Genomic DNA, 24,269 nt, shown 5'->3' with positions numbered 1-24,269 from the left:
ATGAAAACAAAAACAAAAGCTAAGTTGCGTCTGACCAACATCATCAGTAACCTGAATAAACTTGGGGCTGCTAACAAGAGCAGGTAAATCTTTGAACACAGTTTTGATATAGCGATTATATCTGTGTTATATATTATTGCTTGTTGAAATATTTAAACAGAAGTTACAGTTTTGTCTTAGGGATTATCCAATTTAGTTCTATAGAGATTATTTACATCATTCTGTTATATTTATATATATATACATCATTAATTGTTGAAATACTCCATAAAAGTAAATATTTTATGGTTTATGAAATGTTAAAATGTTTCAGTTGACTATATTTTGTAACCAACAAAATCTGTTACTGCATGGGGTAACAAATAGTTATTTAAAGATACAAGATGCAATTCAGGTCTGCAGAAAACTGTCTTGACAGTTTTATATTGACACGATTCGTTCATTTTTCATAGGGTCAGACTTCGAAAAAAATAAAATTCATGTGCAATGTGAATAAAATGCTTTTAACAATGATAAAATTTGATCAGAAACTTACATGAATTAATCTTTTGTTAATAATTATGTAAAATATCACATTTACTTTTTATTGCCATGAAGTGTTACGTAACGCTACTGAAAAATGAATGAATTTAGGCCTAGATTTATAATGATTATCTGCCACTTGCTATTTGGTGTTTGTTCATAAAAGCTAAATAACTAAATTTGACCAAATTAAAATAATTTAGACATTGTCTTAAAAAATTGTGAATGAGACCCTTAAAATATTAAAATTGAACAGAGGTATGTTATTGGAAGTAGTGACTGTTGCTTTCAAGTATTCGTAGAAACAAATAAAAAGAACAAAGGAACTTAAATAAAGTTTTAAAATATTATAGGAACTTAAATGAAGTTTTTAAATATTATATACTCAGTAATTGGACTTTAGCCATTTGTTAAGTGTTAAATTTTGTGTTTGAAATTGCACAAATTATAGTAGTCAAGAGGTAGTTTTAGATAAAATACAGTTAATACAGAGATAAATATTGTATAACATTTTTTCATTGCCGATAGTGGCGGAAAGCTCACATGTTTTCGATTTTACACATGTCATTTCTTGTTCGGTATATAGGTAGCTTCATAACACTGATATGAGATTAATTAATAGGAGGGCTTATGTTTGATTGTGGGATCTTTTACCTTGATGCATCGATATTATAATAAATATTGTAAATAAGCAATTTGTTGGAACAGTAAGTTTTGCACAACATTTTAATCATTGCTGTGCTGTACAAGATGAAGTAGGTGAAAAGATAATTATGTAATATTAAGTATAGCTTTAATGACAAACTCATAAATGACCCCCCCCCCCCCCACACACACACACACTCGCCCCCTCCCATCCCAACCCATAATCCAACCCAATAATTAGGTTACAAACAGTCTTGCTAGTCTTCTGGAATCAGCAAGACTTAAATTCAAGCAAATAATAGTATCTGAGGAATACTTTGAGGCAAATGTCGCTGAGATTGGTGTTTGACCACTTCTTTATGTAATGAGATATATGTATACATAGTTTTCACTGAAAGATGCACAAGATCTTAATGTGAGGCTCGCTTGGAAAATTATGTGTAGAAAAATTTATCTGTAGTTTCACTTCTTCAAAAGTCAAAAGCAATAAACTGTGTCCATTGAAAACCTCAGATAAGTGGAGGAAGGCCTCAAACCTCTGTTTCAGAGAGGGGCGAAAAACAGATAATCTATGTGGCTATCTCCATTCCATGTAACATTAGCAATTTTTGCCTTTAACAATTTTAATTTCCGTAATCACTATATATATTCAGTCTATTTTTTTATTATTTTTTTTGAGATATTCAAACTTTAATTACCCTTTTGCACTTGGATTTTCAGGCAGAATGATTGTTGTTTTTGGTAAGCTAAAATAATCAGCAGTGAAATGTGAAACAGGGAAGGGGGGGGGGTCATTACAACCCCATAAAACAATTTTTTGACAGGCAAGTGTGAAAAAAGCGTTTCTGATAGCAATCTTACAAGTGTTTTTTCAGGAGTGTACGTCTTTCCTGAGGGGACTATTAGTCCACTTTTCATGATTTTGATTATCTTTTAGATAATGTTTGTTAAACATTAAAAGTACGTACAAAACACTTGATTCATGGTCGTTGATCAATTGTCATTATTTTCTGATTACTTTCTGTTTTTCATCCAAGTTATTAGTAACAGCAGTTTTTATTCTTATGAAAAAGCTATTTTTCAATCTATAGCAATTTTTTTTTATATATTTTAATAAAGTGATGTAAAGAGAAAATTATTATTATCACAATTTTTTTATTTATTTTTTTCAATAACCCCAGGAAAATTTTTGATATTCACTAATACAGAATATGAGAATACACCCTTGGGATAGAGTCTGACCCATGTAAACCAAACACATGTTGATAGAGTAATTATTTTGTAGTCATTTCACTGATAAAATACCTGGCCCATCTGCCATGATATTTTCTGGCTGACAGGTTATGTAACGGCCCTCATGTAAAAAGGTCAGTATGGAGAGGAACTGGATTTTCACTTTACTCTGTTTATTTTTCTTTGGGTTCCAATCATAAATGGAGGAAATTTGTGGTTTTATTTGAAGCCTGTTGAGTAAATATCATAAAAAAAATATTTAATGGCTGTTCAGACAACAGCTGCATTTTTTCACACACACACACACACACACACACACACACACATGTTGCTGTTGCATCTAACTACTTATGCAAATGATTTACAATAAATGCTTCTGAATGTGTTTTTTTTAATGTTTTTTACTTATAAAGCTTTTTTCAATCATACAACTTTTTACTTTTTTGTTTTAATTTCCGGAAAACAAACAAACAAAACCCTCAGTACTCTGGAAATGTATTATGTTGAATCAAAGGAATCATTTTAATAATATTATTTAGATTAATAAAAAAAAATAAGTGTAGACCTTTGTGTTGATTCTGTGGCATATTCCATGTGCATGCTGTCCGCATCCACTGTCCAATACACATTTTAAAACAAAACTTTATACCAAATCATACTTTTAAGTAGGAATAATATGAAATAATAAAAAATAAATTTAAAATCTTATCGCAAATGTTTATACATTCATAAATAGGCTTCAATAAAATGTTTCATTTTTGTTAAAAAAAATTCAAATTGAAAAAGGACAGACTTTCAAGAGGGCTACATTTTATTTCAAGCCTCTAAATAGTGTCTGTTAATGCAACAGTTTCTGCTTAAATTGATCACTGTGCAATTTTAGCTAAAAAGGATAGGACAGGCAAGCAGAGACAAACCCAATGTGACGCAGATTGCGGATGCATACAGCATGCACACGGAATACGGGGCCTTTAACATGCTTTCCATGGTTTATCAATGCTTCAAAAATAAGTTAAAATAAAATCATTGACTTTTAACCTGAATGACTGACTGACTGACTCATAAAGAACTATGTTTGGATCATTATATTGATGTCAGGGCTCTGATCCCCTGGGTTTAATGTTTGATGTTCTAATCTCCCCATCTCTGATTTGGCTAATGTTTTATTGGGCTGGACCAACAAAGTTACATAACTCTTATCTGTGTTTCTTTCATTTCCCCAGCAAACATTAATGTCCATGATGTAATGTTGACCATTACCCAAATAAACCCATCACATTTTATTAGCTCAATGTTTTTCAAGATTAAATACTTTGTCTGTAATTACAATTTGTAGGCTGTCACAATAGGTGAATTTTTGTGAAGAAAGACAGAGTTGTAACAAATTAAAAGTTTTGTCCATTTTGTACATATCTCATATGGTTCTATCATTATGCTTACATTTTTTATTAGGATTTCTTAATTATGAATTAATCTTTGAAAAAAGACAATGGATGATTAATATTAATACCACAGGGTGTTGAGGAGACATGATGTGGGGTTGGAGATCGATTGTTTGGGGGGGATTGCATGATGTGGGTTTGGGGATGTGGGTGTGGGTGTGTGGGTGAAGGGGCAGGGGGTGACAGACATGGGTTTGGGATGTGGGTCTGTGTATTGGGGGGGGGGGGGAGATGCCGGTGGATGCTTTTGGGGTGACAAGGGGTAGTGGAGCTTTTGTCCTATAATCACTTTCAGTAGTATAATTTGCATTAAAAAGGTTCTCAATCTGAATAAAACTTTAAAGTTAAAAAATCAGTTTGCCAACACTTCCACTTAAATCGTGAAGTAGGTCGGCTTAGGAGAAAACAGATAAGAAAACACTTAAAAAGGACGTAGTGTACTCTATACTGACCATGGACGGTCAATTGCCTAGTGACGAAACTGTTTTACAAACCGCTATCTCCATTTGTGTTTGTAGTCTTATGTAATGCAGAAAAATGGATCTCCAGAAAATGGACTTTGGTCAAATAGAGGATGAACATGGTCAATATTTGACCAAACACAGTGTAAAGCTTTTTAGCTTTAGTTTTTGTCAAGCACTCCAAAATAAGGAATGTATGTCAAGCACTTATGTCAAGTTAGTCATGAAAAATATAATATTATGGTTTAGAAGCCATTTTGAAATTCCATCACTTTTTAAGGTTAATGTATTCATAAGAAAGGTGACCAGCTCCTATAAAAACAGCACTCTATTCAAGGTTTTACTGACAACATGAGTAAGGCAACAAAAATGTGTTTGTCGCTTATTTCTCTAAAGGAAATTCAGGATTCTTTTTTTGAGGTTAAAGCCATTTCAACACTGTGATCCATAGCTGTTTTGTCTTGGTAAATGCAAACTATAAGCTCTATAAAAAACAGTACATTCTGTCGTGCCTGGATATAAAAGCCAAATGTAAAAAAAGGTTGTCTGGTCATGAAAATACAGTATGGTGCAAATATTCGGGTATGGGTCAGGAACATGGAAACAAATAATTGTTTTTGTAATGCCTACAGGTCAGGATGTACTTGTTTCTGCCTGCAAGGATTATCTTCAGAAGAAAGTTACCTGGCATTTATCATTGTGGCAACATGCTGTTTTGTTTATTATTTTGCTAACTGTTTTTATCAATCATACTACCAACAAAACAGGTGCTTTCTTGGCAATGGTCAATCACGCAGGTAAAACATCTACACTGGTAAATGTTTTATGGTATAATTCACTTAATCTTATAATCTACTACATAGTAGCTATTCCAGGAGAAATGGGTGGGTGGGGCATGGCAGGGCACAGCTGGCATGATGCACCCCCCTCACCCCTTCTCAAATTGTTGGTCTGAACTTTTCCTATCCATGTGGTTAAAATATAGGCAAATATTGCATTAGAATGCCTCATGCTGCTAGATGTAATATACATGTTTACAGCAAGAACAATAACTCTTGCTTTAATAACAATTGAGTTAAGCCCCTTTCAAGCAAAAAAGTAATAAAAGACAACCGTTTATTTATCAATTATGAACTATACATCAGTGAAGATGAAAGCAATCAGTAATAAAAAAATCAACAACCATTCCCCAATTATGAACTATTTGTGGGTTTAGTGAACTGGATAGACAAGGTGCTGCATGAAGATGTTGTAACAATATTCTCAAAAACATGTGAAAAAAATCTTGACATGTTTATGGTCCCTTACTTAACCTAGGTGAAGAAATGTTTTAAGTGTTGCCAGGTGACCGATGGTTTTGTATTTGTAACTGTCATTTGCATCCTAATTTCATCATTATATCATTATACTTTTACAAGTGATTATGTCCCCATTTACCTTAATTACTTTAGTTTACTTAATAACTTCTGAGTTACTTAATGACTTTGATTTAACTTCAGTTAACATACAGTTTCAGGGGAAGATTCAGGTCCTCTTTGTTATAAAAAAAATAAAAAATAAAGACATTGAAATAAGCAAGGGTGATCAATTATTCAATCATATTTGTTTTAGAAATAGGTCATTTAAGTTAAATGGAATCTATTAAAAGAACAAAGAATATTAAGTTTTTGACAAAAAGTAACCAAAATGAAAAAAAATCAATGAAATTATTCAATGCTTGGTCAAAGGTATTTTCAATAACATGCCATTTTTATTATGACAGGTGTCACTTGGGTCTAAAAGAGTGCCATTATGGCTTTATATGGCTGACTTGTGCAGCCAAGAGGGCTTATCAGACACTATTTTATTGCTGATGCCGTGATGTCATAGTACTGGCCAGTTTTATAGATGACCAAAATATGTGTTTGTTTAGTAATTCATTTCTTTTTGTCTGTATGACCAGCATACAAACATTGAATAAAGAAAGACTTCTTAATCTTTGGATTCTGATAAAATAGGATGGATTTGTCATGATAAAGAAACCTTTAAATAGATTAGAAGTTTTTAGTTGATAAAAAGGATAAATGAAGATTTTTTGATTAAGATTATTGGGTACAAAGGGAAGGTTTTGGAAGGCGTGTTTTAAGTCGTTCAAATTTGGATATGGAGTGTAAAAGGTACGCTTTCATTTTTTGTTTTTATTACTTTTCAGTTAATTTAATTTTATTTTATAATGAATCATTCATACCATGAGTACGACTTAAAAATAGTTATTTAAAACATTTATGTATCAACCATACATGTTAACAATACTGCTGCTATATATTTGCCTGGCTTGAAGTAAGGGAAATAACCAATATAATTATATACCATCTAAATCTCTGAGTTGTCGCCCTTTGCTTGACTTCCATGAAACTATGGAAAAAAATTAATTATAATGATATGTGATCATGATTTCTACATCAGATGAAAAGGACAATATGATTATAGATGCTGGATGATAATTGATATTTTAAGGATATTATAATAGAAATGCTGATAACATCAAGGATATAGTTAAGATTTGACGTATTTTTAAGTTTATCAAAACAGTACTTGAAAATAAATCAACTGATTTTGTGATAATAGCACCTACTCAAAAACAAGTTTATTTAGAACACGAAGGTCACATCCCTTTTTTTCAGAACCCTCCTTCTATAATGCTCATGAATTCTTGCCGTTTTTTAAAGATCATTTACAAAATCTATCCGGGTTGTATATTTCATTACATTTCTGTTACAAATAACATCAAATAATGATTAAAAGCATGGGGTGGGGATTATTTCAGTGTAAGCAAAAATTGTTGGGGATGGGGGATATCCTTATTTATCTCTTTCTTACATGACTGTATTATAATGAATATCAAACTATACAATTTGTGTATGACTTTTAGGTGAATACACTTTTTACATCAATTCTAGTGTATGATTTTTGTTCTTGAATACAATTTTGTTTGATTTCTGTTAAAAAACTTTTCAATACGGTAAGAAAAGTTATGAAGAAAAAGGCATTGCATAAAGAGATTTTACTTTACAATATAACTTTAGTTTACAACTACCGTATTTAATCCGTTAACTACTAAAAATTATCTGATGTAATGTAAATAAGCGGAGAACTAAAGTCTTATGACTTGAAATGGGATATCCATATGTGAATCTAATGTTATTATCTATGTTTTTTTCTGGGATAATCTATTGAAAAATTATTATATTGTTATTTCTTTTTTTTCCTTGAGCAAAAAATGAAAAGTTTAGAATGAAACTGGAGAATGGATTCTGGTTACCTCCCTTGATTATTAAGATGAAAATGAAGATTTTGGATGAACTCCCTTGATTTAAAAAATATGCAATAATGCATTTTCTACACTGTTTTATTTATATTTACAGGTATTTTTTAAAGAGATATCTAGTTCATATTAAGGAGGGAAATCAAGTGAATATGAATTATATCAATGCAACATTTTCTCTTTTGTAAATAATAATAATACTGTAATCTCTCAGGTGAGTGGTGTTGTCTTGTTTTGAACAGTTTTAGTTTTCCCGCCTCATTTTAAGACTTTTTTTTTAATTAAATGTTCAATTTAATAAGCAAAAACCAAAAAAAAAATAATGAGAAAATGTCAAAAACCTTTTTATCAGTGGCTGAATTATTTACAACATATCGGTAGCAAATTTATTCAAATAGAGAGCATGCGCAATTCTGAAAAATATTGATGAGCATTTGTTTATAGCAGATTATAAATAGATGTTTCTTTGTCAGCATGATATATATATATTTGATAAAAGTCAGTTATAACAATTATAAGTGTTTAAAGTGTATTAAAATGAATTGATAACTAATTTTTTATCTTTTTCCACCATGTTTCCGATTAACGCTAACGACGTCTAAATTTTGAACGGGATTGCACTATCAATACTAAAGTATTCTTATGCGGATCAGATTAAAATCAATTGAAAGAGTGAATTTTTTTCATTTTAAAGTCTGTCTGACTGTCTTGTTATTGAAAGGCTTATCAGCAATTTACGCATTTGAAGAGGTATATTTTACAAATTTTTTAATCTCTGCTATCTTATTATGATACTGCTAATTACACTACTAAAAGTGGTTATGCATACTGATAATATTTTTTTGTGAAGTACACAATTGTTTTTTTTGTGTTGAAGCTTTTAGATGTTTTAAGTGGCCGATGTGATTGCATCGCAAAAACACTTGTGAGAGCAAATAATAGATTTCAGTTCATTATTTTTACTGTTGCTTCGATCAGAATTTCTTATGAAAGTATTCCTTTATTTCAACAGCTCTATTTTATAAATAAAAAAATATACAAATAAAAGAATTCTGTTAATAAACATTTTTTTAATAGAAATTTGGCCTATTTGGTACTTAATTTTAAATGTCTGTGACTTTTTCAAGTTTAATTTTGGAATAAAGATTTTATTGCTTTTTTATTGAACACAAAGCCATCTGTTATTAGGTATGCTCTGTAATGAAATACCACACTCGCAAAAAAACATTGTATTCATTCCTTTACAATCCAAAATTAATGACGCATACACAGTGTTTTTTTATGATACAAATATTCTTTTGACTGCAAATAAAAAATACCATCACAAGTTGGATCTTGACCTTCATTGGCAAAGTCAATTAATAACATGCATCTTAAAAAATCAAACCATTAATTTGGTTTAATAAAAACAAACTATTTCATCCTGTTTTTTCATCATGAATTTATAAGAAAAGGGAACTCAAGTTGTATTTGATAAATTAAAACATGATATGAAAAATAGAGGTCAAATGTTAGTTTATCTTGGAGGAAATATGTACAAGTTGTTTTAAAGGTGTGTCAAAAAACAGCATTGAGCCAAAGTTGAAGATATCATTTTGTGGATGGATTTATCATTTATTTTATCTGTTTTGAAGTGAAAAAGGTATGAATATAGAATTGAAATAAGTAAAATGTCGTAAATATGACAATATACATGTTTCATGAATAGACATGAGTTTACTGAAGTTTATATGTTTGGTATAGAATTAAGTTAATATTTCTGCCATCATTCCTTCTGTCAGAAAACAAACCATTGTTGTTGTTTTTTATCGAAAACAAGCGATTGTTTCTTGTTTATGGACAACATATGTTTTTATCTGTAGACTTTATGCATTATATATATTTCTTGTACATAGGAAATAAGACAGTGTTCATTTGAAACAAACATAAGAAATGAGCCTTTGTTTTTTGTTCATCGGAAACAGGCCATTGTTTCTTGTTCATTGGAAAAAGGCCATTGTGTTTTGTTAATTGGAAACAGGTCATTATTTTTTGTTCATGGACGACAAACCATTGTTTCTTATTATGGGAAACAAGCCATTGCTTCCTGAAATTGATTTCCTTGTTAGAAAATCTCAAGCCACTGTTTCTTGTTCATTGTCAAAAATATCTTGTACATAAGAAGAAATTAAATGATAAAATTTGCTCTCAAATTTCAGGAGTGAGACTTTATCCCCACAAGGGGTGGACACTGTTGACAGCGGTCTCGACAAAAAGAAGTTGTCGCACGCTCACACGAAAACACAAAATTCTGTTTCCCCTGACAACAAACCCTCGCATGACTTGGACAACCTGCGGAACTCACTTGTGCAGGACGGGGAGCGAGGCAACAACAGCAGGCAACAGCTAGATGAAAAACTCTTGAGAGAAAAATACAAGAATCTGATTGACCCCAGGTCTCCTGATATCGACTCTGATCTTGAGCGCGAGGGGATTGCACCTGACAGCCCCACAGATCTTGGTATTTCGCACAGACTTCCCAGCAACATCGCAGCATTCTCGTCATCATTTGAAACGGAGGAAGCCAGACTCAGATATTCATTAGACTCGGCAAATTTTGTCCGCGATCGTCTCGGCCTGCAATCAGGAACCGGTCTCCAACAATACAGCGATGAGCTCGCACGTAACAGGTACTCTTTACAAGAGCGAGGACAGGAGCTAGCGCGGGACCAGAATTTACACTCACCAGGCCGAGACAGTGACTCCCCAAGCCAGCCAACCAGCCCTGACTCCAGCTCCCTCCAGGTAAATATAGAGGCAGGATTTGTTTAGCCATTTTTAAAAGCAGTTAATGGCTTATTGTTCCTGATGCACATTTCTCTATATTAAATGTAAATATTATCGTAAGACAGGAAGAACAAAAGTTGGTTAAAATTGGACAATAATCACTAAAATAGAGGCTTTTTCTCTTACAGGCATAGAATAAGTAGTATATATATATAAAATCAGATAGCTGTTAATAATAACTCTCTGGTTGTTACAATGCACAGGTATCACCATTTCGCAGTCCCGGGGGATCTAGATCAGCCCACAGTTTATCGTTCGAGGACGCTGACACAAACAACTTCCTGCCACGTGTCAAGGAGGGCCTGTACTTTTGCCATCTCTGTAGCTTTTCAGGTAAGTCAGGGTTTTACAGGGGGATTGTGGGGGGGGGGGGGTATTAAATCTGCGCCGAGCTGAGAAAATGAATGTGTTTGTATGGAAAAGAGTTGGTGTATTCTTAAAGAAACAAGTTTTGTATTCTTTTATCTTTTCTATCTATTTTTTTTTTTAATTAAAAGCATTCTCATTTACTTCTAGGCAAATTAAGAATTCCTGATTTCCTTAATCAGGAAAAAGGCAGTGTAATATATAATATGTTTAACCCAAAACCTGTGCCATAATTTATTTCTAGGTCACGTTTGAATAATGATAAAATGTCACGAAATAACATACATAGCATGTTTTAATGTCCACTTTTTCTATATTATATTTTTCTGTAATAATTTATTTGTTAAGCAGGCACAACATGATAGGACATTAATTTAAAGATGTATTTTCTGACAACTTAGGTGATGAAATGGACCTAAATGTAGTTAAATGGCTAAAGACGGTGGTCAAACTGACAGCAGAGTGTGCTGTTTGCAATTATAAACAGATTTTAAGCGCATTCTGAGGACTGAGCATTTTTCATGACACGTTTTAGGCATTTGATAATCATAAACAATTCTTGTCAAATGTCGAAAAGGTAGTTCATTGCTGTCCAAAAAACAACCCAATATGTTTAAGTGGGAGAGAGGTTCAGAATTAATAAAACACTTAATTAAAGTATTTTGAAAGTAAAAGAAAATCTGTAATAATTTATTGGGAAAAAAGAGGACATTTCATTAATAGAAGTATTTTCAGTTATGTGGAGATTGTTATCGAGAATTATTATCATCTTAACCTATATCGAGTGCATTTTGGTTATTTATTTTTTTAAAGTTTGAGGCATAATAAATTTTGGGCGCCATTTTTCTGATTTGACAACTTACTGACAAATCAAGTTTTTTGTGAACTGAAAAATGTCTAAATTGACATCAAAGGGCATCTATAAACATCTCATTAAAAATCTGTTCAATTCTTACTTTTATTGCAATTTATTTCAATTATTTAAAAAAGAAAAATATTAATTAAATGTATTTTATTTATGACAATTAAAACTTATAAACAATGTATGTTGTTTGTATTTTATTAATGAATTTAAAAAAAGACATGTTTTGTTTATATTTGTTCCAGGAGTTGGGAAACATGACTAATATATTTAATTAAAAACAATTTTATTATGGTAAAGTTTTTTTCTTTCCCAAGTACAAAACACCTGTGGCCAAAATACACAAACCTTTATAAAAGGTATATATTGAAGCTTTGCATTGATTGTTTTTATACCACACAAGAATAAACATATTAATGATTATATACATTTAAAAATTATTGGTGATAATAGATTTTGAAATAAACAGGCAGACAGCCGTATAATCCCAATTAATTATTTTAAACACAATTTTTCTCAAATTTGAATTTATTTACAACTTTCCCTTTTGGCTAAATGGATCCATTTTTAAGTTTAAAGTTTTTTAAGTTTAATTAATATCTCTCTCATCTCATTAGATTGATTTAATGGATCTCATTTTATTAGTCGCTATAATATGGGTTTAAATGTGTGTGTGGACATTTTGATAGGATAAATGTGATTCAATTTAAAAAAAGGTAAAAATCTTGTGTCATAAAATATTAAAGTGCCAACGCATTCAAATCATGAATACCATAAAACCAATCCTTACTTTTGTACTTTTGATTAAAAAAATAAACAGTGTATTTCAATTGTAAAATTTTGGTTAAAAAAATATAAATTGTTCAATAAATGTCAGTTTATGTAAAATTGTAACTCCATTCTTCTGTACTGTTTATCTGTTAGAAAAACATTTGCAGAAGTCAGAAAGCCAGAAAAAAAGACTAAAAATCCTTTTATTTTCACATAAATAGAGGTATTTTTTGTTTCCATTTGTTTATCTAAGGTCATAAACTATACAAGGTTTGTTTACACAAAGCCTTAAGTAGCGAAGGATCCTTTTGAAAAAAAAAATATATTAAGAACATGTCAAACTTAAGAGTGTTTTATCTTACTTTGAAAAAGTCAGTCGCTTGTTGTTTTTCACTCTTTAATGGTCTGACTTTTTTCGTCATAGCAGTAAATTTAATGTGGGAAGATTTTTCAATTTTTAATGGCAAGTGCTTGTTTGTATGAAGTGATATTTCTTCTTTTTTAAAAAAGTACTTTATGTGAAACACACATTGGTTGGACTATTACATTAAGTAAAGGTTTAAACGTTTAATGGCAAAAGGACTTTTGTGGCTGGATTTGTATGATTTAACTGTAAGTTGGTAATTTCTTTATTAATTAATTTGGAATGATTGAAGAATATTTCATTTGTAACTAAGTAAGTAAATAAATTGTTTATGGTATTTAAATGCCTTACAAGAAAAAAATACTTGTAGATACAAGCCCAAAGTAAATAAATGCTTTGCGTTTTCCTACCGACTCACCAAATTATCTGCATCTCAAATGTTTTCTATAGGCTTGTTTTTGCTTTGTTCTTTTTTCATGGAATTAAAGGGTATGGAAGTAAAAAAAAGACCTTCATACCCACAACTTTATATGTTGGTTGTGCAGTGCAAAACAAAGTTTTAAATAAAGACGTACATCAGATGATTACCCCCCCCCCCCCCCATGGGCTAATTAAGTCTAACAATATGTATAGTGTGTTTTTCATTAACCACAAAATCTAAGGATCATTTTTGTCAAATAACAAGGAAGCAAGTTTTAAAAATATCTTACTGGTTGACCATATATCATAATTAAGACCCAATAGAGACGAATTAACTAGCTTTTCTTAGAAAAATCGTCGATTTTATATTTATATAATATGGCCAAAGGGTCTTAGAACTTAATTTATTTACAATTGATAATATAACCTTATTTGCACTAAACTTATTTACATAGTAATACAACCTTGTCATATTTCATACGTAATCACATAAGTTTTATTTAAGAATATAATTGTAGTAAATTTTTCTCATGATAGTAATTGCCTCACCATTAAATTTTATTATATAAATGATCAGTGTTTATGCTCACACCCCTGCCAATTGGATTACATGTAATGTGGTGATATTGTTGATGAAAACAACTGCCAATTTTCCATTTAGTCATTAATCGGTTTTTGTTAAGCGGGTTATTAGGGAGCTTGTGCATGTGTGATGGCTACATTTAGTATAGAGGCATTTTGTGCTGAACACTAAAAAGGAAGCATTTATTTTCGGTCTTCTAAATGGTATTTGTTTAGAATACCAAATGTAAACACTATTTTTTACAAAATGTTTGATTAATTAAAAATCCTTATAATGAAATGATTTCATGATTGCAAAAAATAGTTGAGCTTTCGAAAATACTGCTATAAAATTTTACTTTTTTTTTATTATCATTTTTTTTTAAATGAAATCATTTTATGAAAGCAAATATGTTTATGCTTTTGATTTTTTTAAATTGAGAATGCTTTAAAAATTCCATTTACAATATTTACAATTTCAATAATTTCACACAGGTACGACCCAGGCTGACTTTGATCTTCATATGACCGTGCATTTCGAGCATGTTTGTCCCAATTGTGATTACAAATCGCGTACGGAGGGACGATTGAAGAGGCACATTAAGGATTTCCACACGGAGGACATCGACGGGGGATACGGAGCCAGGACGATGCCGGGCCGACCGAAAGTCTTCCGCTGCAAGCAGTGCGAGTATTCAACTACTGAAAAGGTGAGGTTCAGCCAATTTGTTTTAGCTCGATTATGTGGCGAGAAGTCAGCTATATTTTTACGAGTTTACGCTCTGTTACTGGGTGAAAATCAGTATTGGGCTGCTATTCAATATAAGAACGATGTAGCTTATCGGATTACTTTTCATTATTAACTGACCAATAGAGTGAATGGAGTCAATGATGTATGACCCTAAGATTTACTTCAGTTGTCAGTATTGAATACCACCCCTGGAGTCATTATTAAAAGACGAAAGGAAATGCCCCATTTCATGTTGGTGATCTTCTTAAATAATACTATTAAGGGGTCCGGCAATAGTGTCGTCCTCTCATCGGGCAGGGTATGAACTCAACATTGGTTGGGATCTAATCACAACCTCCTTGGTTAGAGCCAGACACCTTCACCACTAGACCACTCTCACCCTGGTGGGGATTAAACCACAACCTCCTTGATGGAGGCAGACACCTACACCACTTTCTTTAGAAATTAATTGAATATGTATATTGCAAAAACATCATTCTTATAATGAAATTGTAAACTAAATCTGTTTTACCCCCTTTTTCCACAGATTGACTTCTGGACGCACTCACGTTCACACATCAAGGAGGATAAACTGCTTCAGTGTCCACGATGTCCGTTCGTCACTGAATACAAGCACCACCTGGAGTACCACCTCCGTAACCACTTTGGCTCAAAGCCATTCAAATGCCCCAAGTGCAACTACGCGTGCGTGAACAAGTCCATGCTCAACTCTCACATGAAGTCGCACACCAACGTGTATCAGTACAGGTATGTTATGATGGAAAGAAACTATTAGATAATTTATACTTGTGCGACAATCAGAAATAGGTCATCTTGTAAAGTGGCATAAGCTGGAAATATTTCAATGGTGGTGTCCGTGTTCTGAAGGTCAGGGGGCGTTTCAATAAAGATTTATATATTTCAGTGGTGGCGTCCATGTTCTGAAGGTCAGGGGGCGTTTCAATAAAGATTTATATATGTCAATGGTGGCGTCCATGTTCTGAAGGTCAGGGGGCGTTTCAATAAAGATTTATATATTTCAGTGGTGGCGTCCGTGTTCTGAAGGTCAGGGGGCGTTTCAATAAAGATTTATATATTTCAGTGGTGGCGTCCGTGTTCTGAAGGTCAGGGGGCGTTTCAATAAAGATTTATATATTTCAGTGGTGGTGTCCGTGTTCTGAAGGTCAGGGGGCGTTTCAATAAAGATTTATATATTTCAGTGGTGGCGTCCATGTTCTGAAGGTCAGGGGGCGTTTCAATAAAGATTTATATATTTCAGTGGTGGCGTCCGTGTTCTGAAGGTCAGGGGGCGTTTCAATAAAGATTTATATATTTCAGTGGTGGCGTCCGTGTTCTGAAGGTCAGGGGGCGTTTCAATAAAGATTTATATATTTCAGTGGTGGCGTCCGTGTTCTGAAGGTCAGGGGGCGTTTCAATAAAGATTTATATATTTCAGTGGTGGCGTCCATGTTCTGAAGGTCAGGGGGCGTTTCAATAAAGATTTTACCTGATTTTTAGTTGAAAATTGAAATAATTTTAGTGTCATTGTTAATATAATTCAACTTTATAGTTGTGTAAACTGACCTTTAGCCTGTATTAAAATGAATACAAAGTTATAAGATAAAAAAAATAATCAATGTGTTGTTTATACAGATTCAAGATAATTGAGGTTATGACTAAAATTCTTTATTGAAATGGCCCACAGGGTACTTTCAACGTAGTTAAGTCAGTTTTCTTTGTTAATGATGTACATGCCATGATGCTTAAAATGGACATTTTAGCAGAAAAAAAACTAGGATCTGTTACTGCATTAAGAGTTTGAATTTTGTTAAGGGAAGTAACTCACCAATGGCAGTAAACTAGCACTAGCTGACAATGTTGCATGTATAATGCAGTCCACAAAAATGTCTTAGTAAAAAAGTCAAGATAAGAATAGAGGCAATGTCTAATTTTTATTTACCTTCTTTGATGAAAACTAGAGCCGGGCCAAATATAGGAGTAATATATGAAATAAGAATCAGGATCATTTGTAAATATAAGTACTGGAACTATGCTTCAAAGCTGCACTCGATTGACACAGATTGAGTGTGGGGGGGGGGGGGGGGGGGTGTCCTGGAGAGCCATTTTTGCATAAATGTCTGGAAACCAGTGATACAAGACTGCTGACAAAAGATTAGATTGCATATTTATGTTCAAAAATTAATGTTTTAAGGCTAAAAGTGTGACTCACGCTTTACGAAAAAAAACAAAAAACGGCAGTTATTTTTAGACTGAATTGAAGGCGTTGACAAAAATAAAAAGTCAAAGCTGTCAATATGTAAGAGTGCAGCTTAAAAATTATGCTTTTGAATGCTAGTTTATTGAACATATAAGAATCTTTCGCAACCCAGACAGGTGATATGCATCATGAAAAAATCAATTACGTAATTTGTTTACAAAATACCAAAACATTGACAAGCCTGTAAAATACTGCGGTTATTGGATTTACAAATATAAATAAAAAACTTAACAACCTCACATTATCATTTCAAGTCCATTTAATGAAAAATATCATAAGGGAAGCCATCCATCTTGAGGATGCAAAAATGTGTTCGAGAGTTTTTGATATGAACATCAAGATTATTTCTATGTAAATTGATTATCCATTTTATCATTTTTGCCTTGATTATATAGCCATTTTGTTATTTTGTTGCGTAAATAAAAACTTAATATTATAATGTCTATATAAAAATGCTCATGGCAATGAAATTTTTTCAAACTTAACAATTTGTTACTTTTAAATGAAACTTTACCTGAAGCATTTTTTGTAGAAATGATGGATGAATTACCTTGCTGTATTGTGATTTATAATTTTGCTTTAAAGATTTACTGCTGTTTTCGCATCATATTCATGTCCATTTAAACAAATTGATTGAGTGAAATTTGCTGCAAAATATACATTGATATTGTTTATCAAACACATACCTATATAAATACAGTGTAATGAAATGTGACAGAAACCATCCATTTGAAAGATTTTACCAGTTACTTCAATACAATAATTGTTATTTATAATTCTATATTAGCACTTTTGAGTGACATTTTTCCCCTCGAGTATTGTAGACAATATTTTTGCTTGTTTCAGGTGCGCAGACTGCACATACGCCACAAAATACTGCCACAGTCTAAAGCTTCATTTACGCAAGTACAACCACAAACCAGCGGCCGTGCTCAACTCTGACGGCAGCCTCCCACAGGGTATGGATGCCACTAACTCAGGGCTCTCCCTGCTGGCAAAGCGGGGCCCACCGCGGGGGCCCAGGGGACCGAGGAAGGATAAACATGAGATGCCAGAGAGTCAGGGGGGTTACCTGTCCCTTCCCCCTTCACCCCTTGGCCCCCTCCCAGGGATGCAAGGTATGCAAGGGATGCTTGCCCCATTCTGGCCGATGATGCAGATGCAGGGCAGAATACCCCATCCACTCAGCTTTGGTCAACGATTCAACTCGCCCATGGCTGGGTTGTCTCCCCTTGGTATCAAATCTGAAGACAGAGGAATGAAATCCCCACCCACATCTGGCGTAGGCTCAGCAAACATCCTTAAGTGCAATTTCTGTAGTTTCATCGCCACAAGTAGAGAAATCCTCACAGGTCACATTATGAAGCTTCATGCATCAGACCAGAAGGACCTGTTTTCCATGTTTGGTCTGTCATCTGAAGCCCTACTAGATGAGAGCCACAAGCGACATGCCCCTCACCCAGTGTATTCCTCTCCAGCCAAGATGCCTAGACTGGACGCCAAGTTTAACCCTGACCTCCATATCAAGAAGGAGAGAGAGGAAGTAGTCAATAAAGCTCCTTTTGAGAAAGACGTGATGTCCAGGTATCCGTTTATGAGTGGGAAATACGGCAACAGCGGCGTGGTCATGAAGGACGATGGGATCGATATTTTGAAAGAGATGACACTGAAATTTGGAGCAGGTCTTCTAGACCAGAAACGTAAACACTCATTGTCATCACCTCTGATCTCCAGCTCAAAAACTATGAAAAATGATGATAATAACATGTCGTCTGACAGTCCCCTTGACCTGACCAAGCCACGTAGTCCCCCATCTGTCTCCAGTCTCCAGCAGAATACATCCGCTGCCATGAAACACAAATTTGCAGATGAAGTTGATGAGCACTCAAGTGGAGAGAATTCTATCTATTCAGTCCACTCTGGGAATGGAGTAAGCTCCCCTTATTCAAGGTCAGAATTGCCGTCTCCCCCAGCCAGAAAAAGGTCGAGGAAAGGTCAGGCGTTCAAGCTTGATGCTCTGTGTATGAAGCTACAGTCAAACCAGGGTGCCATGTACAGTGAGGAAGATTCGGACGCCGAGATAGCAGAAATGTATTCATCTGATCGTCTTCCCATGGAAAATAATATTCATACTGACCGAAAAGCTTACAATCCTAGTGTAGAAAATGAGGAAAAAGTCACTAAAGTTGAAGAAACTGTGGAAGAGAAAACAACTGTTGAAGGGGACAAACAACACGGAATAGAGAGGGACAGTAACGAGGGAAGAGTTGACGTTGATTCCATCGATGATGTAGATGGAGAAATGAAGCTGGGAAAAGATGAAGATAAGAACAACTCTGTTAAGCAAGACCTGAAGAGTTTACATTACAAGCTGGCTATGTTGAATGAGCAGATTGATCGCAACGAGAATCAACTCGCTAGTGACGACAACATTGGTGACTCGCACGATAATGACAGTCGGAGTGGGGAGTCCTCAGGTGAGGAAAAACCAGAGAGAAAATCGGTTTCGCCGCCTGTGTTCCCATCCCAGAGTCGCCGAAAGCAGATTCCTGCCGCCATTCAGCGCGGGGCCGATATTGCCTGGAAAATGTTGAATGATCCGCACATGGGTGATCCAAGTTTGTTTCTAAAAAGCGGAAACGGGAAACAGAAGCTTGAAATGACCCCACTCGATAAGAAGCTCTGGTTCGAGGCTCCCGAGTGCACCAATCCTCAGCAGAATTCGGAGAGGGGCGTGTTTGAATGTCCCTACTGCAAGATATCCTTTGGTGATTGTATCATGTACACGATGCACATGGGTTACCATGGTTACAAGGACCCATACAAGTGTAATATGTGCGGAGACACGTGCAAGGACCGGGTGGAATTCTTCCTCCACATTTCTAGGGCTGCACACCACTAAATTTGCCATGTTAGCCGGTTCACTTCGAGACATTTATGAGTTATTGCTTTGTGAGTTATTGTTTTTAAATCCATTTTTACCGACCTTCGATGATTTGTACTTGTTATATTATGCACCAAGACTGTTAACATATGAAAAACTTGTTTTGTTGCTGAATAGAGAGCTTAGATAATAGTCGTTTTTACTATTTATTGGAACAAGAGTTAATCAATATAGCAAGTTGAGTTCTTGGTACCATCAATAGGAAGATCAAAAGAGCAATTTGAATTCTTGTTGCTATTCATTGGAACTTTCCTTAAGAAGGGTAGAAGTGACATATTTTTGATATTTTTTCATGCACAATTTTCATTATGAGTCTAGTGATTGCATATTGGTAACTTGATTGTGTTAACCTTATTAAGAATTTTGTTGATGTGAATGCTTATGTTACAGATTTTATCTTAACTTTAAAAGAAGTATTTCAGAAGACTTCCCTTCTATTTACATGTATAATTATGCATTGACTTACAAACATTCAGCAAAGTGTTTTGTCTCATGGTTTATTTTTATGAAGCAAGCAATTTTGCTTGATTTTCAAAGTAACACTTGTGGACTGGGGCAGGCCATAAGCAATATAAGAGTTATTTTGGCCGGTCAAGGATAGGATCCAGACCCATGACATTTTGCAGGTTAAAGGGACTGGTTCACTTCAAACTGACCAAACTGTGTGTAAACAGACATGATATACATAAGTGTTAATATCTATTGAAACAATAAAAGAAAATGCAAATGTCATTTAGTTGTTAAGTGCTAAAATAAGCAAGGATGGAACATGAGTTTGTTAACAAGACTTCATGTATTTATGTCTGTTCTTGCGCAATTTTGTCAGTTTGAAACTTTGTGTTTGAATTAATTGACAAAAAAAGTTGGTTATATAACTAACAGTTATTGTCTTCTCTGTAAAAGTTGAACATCAGTATTTTGTGGGAAAGGGCTTGGATGTTGTCTGTCTCCCACTTTTAAATGTTACTTTGTTTTATTATATATTCCATATGAATATTATTAGTCATTTTAATACTATTTTTGATTGATTATTACTATGATTTGTTAGCGAATATTGTTGCTTTGATTTGTTAAAATATGTACAAAAAACTTCTTATCAAACTTATGTTACATGAATCACACGTTGAATATGACACGACCATTGTATATTATACACTTTAATCAGCATTAATGAAATTTGCATACACATGATATTTGATGATATTTGTTATTTAAACGCAATAATTATGTCTGTCTGAATTATTTCCAATTATATTAATTGTGTGCTTTTATGTCATAGCTGTTCCTAGTCACGTATTTTATTGCACTCTATTTGATATTCATTTTATAATCATGTTTTATCATTATTGACATCATTATACAATTTTTCATACAATTAACCAGAAACATATAATGTACATTCCATTATTTTTCCATTGTTTAAATTTTGTGAAGGTACTAAATATTAGAGGAATGTAAATATATTAACCACAACTTCATAAAATGTCTATTGTGCCTTTTAAAAGGATGAATAATGGTGACTTTTTTGTTTTGTTTTAAATTTTGTATTTTTTTCTTTAGAAGAGAATTTGAGACTTATGAAGAAAACTCTTTCTAAGATAATAATAATTTTAAACTTTCGGGGTTTATGAAATAATTTTAAAGCTGGAAAACTGGCTCATATTATATTAATGAAATATGATACTTAAATATACTATTAAGATATTTTCAAGAAATTGAGGTCAGCGAAAAACATGAACTCCATTTAAAAACTAAAGTATAAGGGAGGTAATTCACTTATTGTTGTCGCAAATTTAATAATCAAGTTGTCACCCTTGTTACTTTGAAATCCATTTTGTTAGAAGACTGTGTTATATTTCCTTGCCACGTAATTATTGGTCCAACTCAGGGATAGCCTAGAACATTATTTAATTTTTGTACATAGTTAGAGTAGGAATTAGAATCTAGTTTATTAGTTTGCATTGGAGCTGAATTTGGCCATTCCCTAGAATGGCATTTATTTTATAAATATCAACTCGACTCAACTCTGAACATAATTTTTTTAAATATATCAATTTTGCATATGATAATAAATTGAAGAACCATTTAAAGATATGAAACTTTGTAATGGTGACATCAATATCGTATGAAATTAAATTATTTAAATTAATTAAAAAAATAATAGATTGTTTTTTTATTTCTAAAAAAAAGTTTTATCATTTTTAATCACTTATTTTGATAATCTTGTAGGAGATTTAATATTAGCAATTGATTATATAATATGTCGATTTTTTAATAGAATTGGGAAGAAACTTTTGAAAAAAATCTTATTTTACTTTTTTAATTGTTTGTTTATAACTGTAAACGATTATGTAAAGAAATCCAAACTGTTATTTTTACAATCATAATATCAATAAGTTACTTAGTACCAATTGTAACTGATTTTATGATCGGTCTTGTTAACAATATTTTATTCTCGCTTTATACAAGGCGTTATCACAAACACCCTTCTCAACCGGCCTGGCTCAACCTAGTTCATAGCATAAAACATATAAACATGCTTTGTACCAATACAACATTTGCATTCAGTTTGCTCATACATGTATATCTTACAGAAATCCAGTATAAACATGGGGTTCATATCAAGCTAGATTTTTAAAAAACGGAAGATTGGAGAATTTTAGTTTTTTCTATCATAAAATATTTTCTGTTCAATTATGCAGCTGAAATAAAACAACCCCACATGGCTATATCATCTGCAAATAGCAACATAATCAATACAATATCATCAATACTTGAACTGGAATTGATGCTACATGTATATTGCATGAATAATTCTAAGTCCTCTTCAAACAGGGAATAAGTACAGGGAGATAACCTCCCCTTGTCACAGGCCAACGGCATACCTTAAGTATTCAGATTATGATGCACATGGGTCAAAAAAGGGAAAAGTTTGAAAGTTTAGGAAGCTATCTTCTCCCAATTTTTCATCTAGCTTGATTCCTGGATCATGATCATAAGTTATTATCTACCTCAAACAACAGCCTAAAGGCCGAGACGCAATTTTGTATAAACTACTAAATTTTGTATAATTTTGCGTTTATTTTTTGGTCTGTAAAATGGCTGCCAGTTTTGTGTGTACATAATGTATGTATCTTTCTCGGGGAAAGAGATATTTATGGGATTGTGCATTGTAGAATTTTGATATTTGAAAAACATGCAAAAAATCCAGTAAACTTTCACAATATTGAGTCAAGGTTATTGAAAACAACTATTCTATTGGAGCCATCTTCACAACAAATTTTAAAAACTCCAAAACTTTGTATGATCTAAGTTCACTTAAAATAAGATAAGATCTATTTTTAGTCAGCAATATTTTAACAGTTCAACATAGACTTGTGTGAGCTTTTTGACGGAACTTGTTTTTAACATACCGAGTATGATGTAACAAATGTTTTAGCACTGCATTTGCAAAGTGGCATACCACTGTAGATTCTTAAATGTCAAGAATAAGGATTGAGAAAATTTTGATAACCGTGAAAATAATGATAACGATGAAAAGAAATACATTACATGCTACTGTATAAGAACTGTTTCTTTAATGTCAATGTTTGTTTAATAATAATGTATATAAATATTATATTCTGTTGTCATACAAACTTTTCTCTGAAATCTGTAAAAACTCACAATTGTTCAAGCAAATGCCATGTGTATTATTTCTGACTGTTAAACTGAACTATTACTCTAGCATTTATTGTAGATGGGCTCAGAGCCGGACAAGCCCAACTCCATACCATGTGTATGAATAGGAGTTACGTTTGTTTTACCCTAAGCCCTCGTTTTATAGTCATGTGTATACTTTTAGACATTGTCCTTGTTATTATAAATGTGCTCTTATTGTAATAAACATATACTCTTGACTTTTTTGTTTTAGCTCGCGTGTTTCTAAGAATTAGCATTGCCTTGGTTTTATTCTCCTACAAAATCTCGTTCACAGCTTTTAAGTTGGCAACAGCATCTTTTAAGGTGTTGAAATTGAGTTACTTTATGTACTTAAATGAATAAACTGATGAAACAGCAACTCCCAGATCTATAAGAGGGATGATCCAAAATAAACGGGATTGTTCGCATATATTAAATGGTTTAAAGCAACTGTGAACCAGATGACCAATTTGCAAGAAAAAAAGAAAATTGTCGAAACTGACATAAACTTGGTATTTATGTGTACAATGCATTGAAATTTACTAACTGAAGTACCACATAGTATACAATTTATTTAACTTTAGCTGTTATTTCGTATTTTTTCCATTAAAAAAGTTTACTGGGTATGTCTACCTAGTAGAATTCATTCCTTATGTGTGATTGGCTAGTCAATGTTATCACGTGATATTAACAAGTTAGGTATATAGCTTAAATATACCACTCGTTTAGAGTTATCCCTCGTAGCTCAGTGGATACAGCACTCGACTGCAATTTTGGCGACACGGGTTCGAACCCGTTCTCCGACACAATTTTTTACATTTTGGTACTTTTTTTACAATTATGATATCAAAGCGTAACA

General features: G+C 33.0%; 1 protein-coding gene across 1 annotated transcript; it reads left to right on the top strand.

Moving 5' to 3' along the window:
• On the top strand, positions 1-23,628 carry LOC128204930 (uncharacterized). Its single transcript, XM_052906330.1, has 6 exons — positions 1-83; positions 9,806-10,391; positions 10,637-10,766; positions 14,273-14,487; positions 15,055-15,275; positions 17,632-23,628. Exons 1-6 carry the CDS (start codon positions 1-3, stop codon positions 19,685-19,687), a joined length of 3,291 nt encoding a protein of 1,096 aa, XP_052762290.1. The 3' UTR covers positions 19,688-23,628.
• Positions 23,629-24,269: the final 641 nt, after the last annotated feature.

The sequence above is a fragment of the Mya arenaria genome, chromosome 10 (genome assembly GCF_026914265.1).
Source record: "Mya arenaria isolate MELC-2E11 chromosome 10, ASM2691426v1".
NCBI lineage: Eukaryota > Metazoa > Mollusca > Bivalvia > Myida > Myidae > Mya > Mya arenaria.
The sequence above is the reverse complement of the archived record's forward strand: the minus strand, read 5'-3'. Positions and strand labels throughout refer to the sequence as shown.